This window comes from Limulus polyphemus, unplaced genomic scaffold (assembly GCF_000517525.1).
Source record: "Limulus polyphemus unplaced genomic scaffold, Limulus_polyphemus-2.1.2 Scaffold214, whole genome shotgun sequence".
Lineage (NCBI taxonomy): Eukaryota > Metazoa > Arthropoda > Merostomata > Xiphosura > Limulidae > Limulus > Limulus polyphemus.
In genome coordinates this window covers 68,417-75,229 of record NW_013665824.1, presented here as the reverse complement: position 1 = coordinate 75,229, position 6,813 = coordinate 68,417, and the positions used below count along the sequence as shown (strand labels likewise).

At 34.5% G+C, this 6,813-nt stretch overlaps 1 protein-coding gene across 4 annotated transcripts in view; it reads left to right on the top strand.

Annotated features, from left to right (window-relative positions):
* The window catches only part of LOC106478465 (spondin-1-like), a 110,235-nt gene that overhangs the window by 75,130 nt on the left and 28,292 nt on the right, over positions 1-6,813 (top strand). For all 4 annotated transcript variants that reach the window (XM_022382063.1, XM_022382062.1, XM_022382064.1 and 1 more), the window contains exons 7-8: positions 4,457-4,711; positions 5,209-5,428. In XM_022382063.1, the coding sequence (XP_022237771.1) occupies positions 4,457-4,711; positions 5,209-5,428 (475 nt within the window). The remainder of the gene's footprint in view (positions 1-4,456; positions 4,712-5,208; positions 5,429-6,813) is intronic.

Sequence of the window (6,813 nt, the reverse complement as noted above, 5' to 3'; positions counted from 1 at the left end):
TTAGGTCTTAACCTATAGACATTTTATTTACTAACAAAATGTTTATAGGTTAAGACCTAAGCAGTCTATTTTCCTGGAATTTCAGCTAACATTTATCATGCATTTTAAACTATACAGAGTAACATACTCAATTTTTGGATGTTCATTCAGAAATTTTGCTAAAACATTTGATAAAGGTTGATTAAAAGTCTCAATATTAAAAATAAACACTGTATTCGAGCGGTGATATTTCTATGCAATCGGTCTTTTACCTAAGTCTCATGGTTAGAACCATTAGGTCTAATAACGTTATACAAATCCTTATTAATCAGTGACATCATGCCAATAGGCCACGGGTGGGCACGGGCCCTCCCCCTCAAATTCTTACCACGCACAGTTTTAATAATTTCCAATTTATGTATAGACATTTGATAAAGTATGTTCAAAATATTTTATCTATTGGAAACCTGTAAGTTAATCAAAGTAACAGTGAAATGTTACTAATATGAAAAGTAAAAAACGCCCCATTTATCATTATTTGTATAATTATTATTGTTAACCCACCATTTATAATAAAAGCACCTTGTTTTCTGACTGTACTCCCCCCTCCCCATAAATTAGCTGCATGATGACACCTCTGTTAGTAATAATACTTTGACTTATAAGCCTTTGACTTATACAATTTCAATCCTTTTCCGCTGGTGAGATCTGATTATATTAGTTTAAGCGTCTTCAATGAGTTCACAACCATCCAAATTTATCCTCGTTATTAGGAATCGCAATACCATTTCCTTTACTTGACTTAATAATAAGAAGGTTGACATAATTTTTAATACAAAAAAGTGTTTAACCAATAAATTGTATAAATTCAAGTGTTTAACCGAAAAAGTGTATAAATTCAAGTGTTTAACGGAAAAAGTGTATAAATTCAAGTGTTTAATCAATAAAGTGTATAAATTCAAGTGTTTAACCAATAAAGTGTATAAATTCAAGTGTTTAACCAATAAAGTGTATAAATTCAAGTGTTTAACCAATAAAGTGTATAAATTCAAATTGTATGCTTATAATATTTTATACTCCTGATGAGAAGATACAGTATTCTTGGAACTTTAATTTGTACTGTGGAAATATGTTATTTTCTATTTTAGGAACTGTGACTTCATACCACAACTTGTCGTGTAAGTTTTTCACCGTGTTATAAGGATTCTATTATTATGAAAGATACTTTCTAAAGGATCCAAATTTTGCACCACAGACAATATAGTGTATGTTTGCTTATCGTGTTTTAAGTATGATTTTTTGGGCCGGGCGTAACCTAGTAACTAGCATGCCTGCACTGTGAATCTGATGGCTCAGTTTTCGCGTCATTTTCCCATACAAACGCGCTCCGCACTCTGAATCCGTGGATGCTGTATAAGAGAGACGTTCAAATCGGTCAGATGAGAACAGTTTAAGAGTTTGAGGTGTATGATTTTACCTAAATGCCCTTTTTTCCAGTATTTCAGTTCAAAATTAAGGAGGGCTATGCGTAAAAATATTACACATACCATGTACTTATATACTAGAAACCTTATACATGACATGTGCTTATATATATTAGAAACTTTATACATTCTCTATGTTTATATTCTAGAAACATTACATGCTATGTGCTTATATGCTAGAGAGTTTATATATGCTAGAAAGTTTATATTCCACGTGCTTATATATATTAGAAACTTCATACATTCTATGTGTTTATATTCTAGAAACTTTACATTATACGTGCTTATATGCTAGAGAGTTTATATATGCCATGTACTTATAAGCTAGAAATTCAATATCAAGCCCAAAATAGAATCTAAAAAAACAGTAATACAAATAATTATTGAAACGGTGAGGATAAAGGGCATAAAAGGGAAATACTACGGAAATATCACCCCTTTGTTATGTGAAAATGAATTGTACTGATAGCTTATATTGATTGGTTGTCAGCAAAGGAATTTGAAAGTGTAACACCAATACAGGCAGTCACACTGTACTCAGTATTAGTATAGTAGTAGTATTCTAGTCTTAGCTCTCAAGACTGAAATACTGCATGATAAGCCTGTGGGTATCAAAATTTAGGCTGATCGAGATACACGTTCGAACAGTTGCAGTAGGAGCTATATGCAAGACACTAGAGATGGTAAATGAAACTGCCACTGGTGGTCAAGGTAGAAATAAAAAATCCAAAGACATGCAAAATATCTCGGGGTATATTGTTTGTTTATTTGTTTTGAATCTACACGAGAGCTATCTGCGCTAGCCGCCCCTAATTTAGCAGTGTGAGACTAGAGGGAAGGCAACTAGTCGTCACCACCCACCGCTAACTCTTGGGCTACTCTGTTACCACCGAATAGTGGGATTGACCGTCACATCATAACACCCCCACGGTTGAAGGGGTGAGCATGTTTGGTGGGACGGGAATTCAAACCCGCAGACTGCAAGTCGAGCTCCCTAACCACCTGGCCAGGGTATATTGCTTACGAGATAGATGAGGGTCGTGTACAGATATCGTCAAAGACTTTGCAATATGAACAGTAAGATACATAGTAGCCCGAAATAGCTTCAATAGACGCGTAGCTGGTCGGAAACCCGTTGCTCTGAACAGGTTAACCAATCCAAAAGACCGAAATTAGCATCAAACCACAAACATTTGAACGAGTAAAGTTGCAGATGTGTACTCTTTACAGATGAATTCAGTTCAAACTTGTCTGCAACAATCAACGACAATTTGTTCGATGATGGAGAGGATAATAGTATCATAGTCAAGGTATAACACCAACAGTGAATCATAGTGACGGATCGGTAATAAGTTAAGACTGTATCTCAGTCAACCATGTTGGTATGTCTACAGAAAATTGATGGCACCTTGACTATTGACAAGTAGAGGAAGGTAGAGTGAGACGTGCATTTCAACTTTGAATTAATATCGTGAAAAATGAAAATAAAAGTATTTTTTTATTATAAACGTTATTTCTAGTTAAAAAAAAATATGTCTTTTTAGGTATTAAAAATGCACTTCTTATGATTGGAGGCCGTTTTATCTATAAGGTTGAATAAAACTACCTCCAAAGATGGGGTAAAATGGCTTCCCATTTAACTCATTATAGTTGCAATTCTAATTAAATGGGCTATCATATCCCAGGCAGTCATCGTAAAGCAATCATACGTTATGGAAAATCAATGAACTTGAATCGTGTTTCTGTTACGGTATATTCAGGTATCTATAATTCCTCATTGTTTGAAATCAAGCAAGTGAAATTCCCAGAAATATCTACTTTGTAACATTAACAAATTCAATATGCTTACTTTAGAATAAAGTTTGAAAACAAACAAAAAATTAAATAAAAAGAAAGTCGCGTTTTGATCATTCACATTCGCGCTCGTCCGTCTTTGTGTACATGCACGCTGTGACTGTCAAAAATAGTTATATATAATTCACTCTAGATGGCAGCACGTCAGAACTGATGATACGCATTGATGGGCATTTTACCAAAGAAAACCGACGTCTTACCTCATTTCTACTGCAAACACTTTTCGGGCCTTAATGCCCTCAGGAACAGACTTATCGGTGGGGATTGATCTTCTAGTAAAATACTGAACCAAACATACTTTAAATATGATACAACGATATGTTGACGGTAAAGAGGCGTATAGAACACTCACAACCATGGCTTGCACAAAGTCCCAATATATACGTTCTTAAGGTTCTATGGACTTCACAATTTGAGAAATTAAAAAAAACAGCCAAACAAGTTGGCTGAATTTTGGAGAGTAGTAAAGGATATTTGGAACAATATTCCACAATCGTACATGGATAAATTCTATGGCAGCATGAAAAAAAAAGGTGTAGTTATCTCTATATAACGAAGGGTTCAACGAAGAAAATACTAGTGCTTTGTACAGTTTATTCGCTTTTCTTTTCTATTCTATGTGATAATGCTTTGTATCATTAATAAATTTAACACGTAGCTCATCACTCATTGTTTGTGACTACTTTATGTGTATCGCTTATGTGTTTCCATAATTATTTCCATTTATCCTGTAGTTGAAGAACAGGATGGATTTTGCAGAGAAGATGTACAATCTAGAGATGACTTATTGTAAATTATTTATCTATGTGTTTATTTTTGCATGGCCAGGTGGTTAGGGAGCTCGACTCTCAATCTGCGGGTCGCAGGTTCAAATCCCCATACCACCAAACATACTCTCCCTTTCAGCCGTAGGGGCGTTATAATGTAACGATCAATCCCACTATTCGTTGGTTAAAGAGTAGCCGAAGAGTTGATGATGACTAGCTGCCCTTCCTTTAGTCTTGCACTGCGAAATTAGAGAGGGCTAGCGCAGATAGTCCTCGTGTAGCTTTGCGCGAAATTCAAAACAAACAAACAAAATTATTCGTGGAGACTTTATTTTATTTGGACTAAAGTTATGTAATATAACTCACTTTCAGTCCCACAAGATCCGCACAATCATCAAGGCAAGAGGATTACGGTATCCAAAAATGAATAGTAAAACTTTTGCAGTTTTCCGAGTGGACAGAAAACACCATTTAATGTCTCTTCTAAGCAAGCTTGGACCCAGCCCAGATTGGATAGTAGGGGTGAACAGACTCGAACTGTGCCTCAAGAACTGCTCGTGGGTGAATGAAAAAGTTATTAACTTATACCCGTGGGATGCTGGTACAAACAGTGGAGTCACTTACAATGTATGTTTACGATTTCCTTTCTTGTCACACCCCCTACACATAGTCTTTATTTTTCACAAACCTAGTTGATTATTCTTATTACACGTGTAATAAAACTTGTACCTCTATTAAGTATTATACAGCATAGTGCCTTCATCAAGCTACCTTTGTAACATGTTATACATATTAAAGGGCATGAGAAAATATTGTTCTTCTACAGATCTGTTATTGCATATCAATCTATCCTTGTTATATACGTTTTAGAAGTTGATGGTATCCATTTAACTTTCATGCATACAAATTAGAACGTTATATGGTCGTATTCATCTTTCTTATATATGCATTACAACCGCATCAATGTACGCATGATATGCATACTTTACAATGTAATGGTAACTTCTGTCTATCTATTTTGTTATTTTAAAATTTGTAAGTCTCAATTTAATTGTCATGTACAATGGCTTCCTAAATTACGTACATGTATTAACAATTTTACGGTAATCGTGTTTGTTCTGCAGTCATCAAATAACCTAACAAATCCTCAGGAAAAAATTCAACAAATTTCATCGAAGTTTCCAAAAAACTCTCAATCTCCGTTCTTTAACCCTACTGGTGTCCAGATGAAGCCTGTCGCCAGGTTAACGGTCTCTAAGCAACGTGTTTACGAGAAGTCTTGTAATCAGATCGACGGTACTTTCACATATACGGCAGGAGAACCGGAATACGATCACGAAAGGCGTAAGTGTGCATGTGTTTCAAATCACTCCAGTCGATTATGAATTAAAACGACTTTCGTTCTTCATAACACATGATGGAACGGAGGTTGTATACATTATAGTTCGATTAAAATATTTGTATCTTTCGTTTTCAATTCATTTTTACAAGATTACAAATATAGTACACTTCAGTACAAATACAATATAATAGAAATTATAATTAACCCAAGAGTTTTTAGTTCATTCGAGTTAATAACATTAATTATCTAGAATGTTTTCTAAGCATATTTAAATTATAAAAACCAATAACAAACTTTATTAGATTAAAAATTTCTATATTTTCATGCTCAATCAAAATCTCTCTTCCAAGTCCCTCAAATTTATTTTCATTAAAGGTAGATTATTAAATACTTTTGGATCTAAGTTACAAAAATGTTTAGGCATAATCTTATTTTTAACAATTGCAATTTTATGTTTTAATCCTTTCATTCTATTAGGGTAAATATATTTTTAATTTGTAAATAATAACTCATTTTTTATAAACTTTGTTTGTAATCAAGCACAAAGCTACACAATGAGCTATCTGTGCGATGCCCACCACGGGTATCGAAATCCGGATTCCAGCGTTCTAATTCCGCAGACATACCGCTGTGCTACTGGGGGGCATTTTTTATAACAATAATATTCTATATATACTAATAACTATCTCACAGGAAATAGTTTAATAAAATATACTTGTTCTAAGTTGTTTCATTTTGATGTTATATAGTAATATATTTTTTAATATTATTCTATTTAGTTTACTAATTAAGAATAGTTACAGGCTTACAAATTTGAATTTGGTTGCATAGCATAAACAACTTCACGAGGAAAAACTCCAGTGGCTCAGCGATAAGTCTCACAGCTTACAATGCTAAAATTCGGGTTTCGATAACCGCGCAAGGCAGAGCACAGATAGCCCATTCTTCAGCTTTGTGCTTAGTAACAAACAGGAGCAGTCTTTTGGTTTAACTAATAAAGCAAATTCTTGCTTACAACGCTATTGCCTTTTATGCTATTGGATGACGTAATTGGGCCTGTCATGGCCTGGTTGCTAGGGTACTCGACTCGCGATCTATAGGTTGCGAGTAAAAAATCCATAATCAAATATGCTCGCCCTTTCAGCCGTGTGGGCATCATAATGAGACGTTCAATCCTACTATTCGTCGGTAAAGAGTAGCTCAAGTAGCGTTTTGGAACATTTTCTTTACCCCCACCCCCAAAAAAAACAACGTACATCACGTGTAATAGTTAAACGTCACGTAAGTGTAGTCTATATAATATGTAAAGTTTAGTATACTTTAATCCCTTATAGTGATGTCACACGACGAGACACACATTCGGCATGTAATGCTGTTTGAATACAAG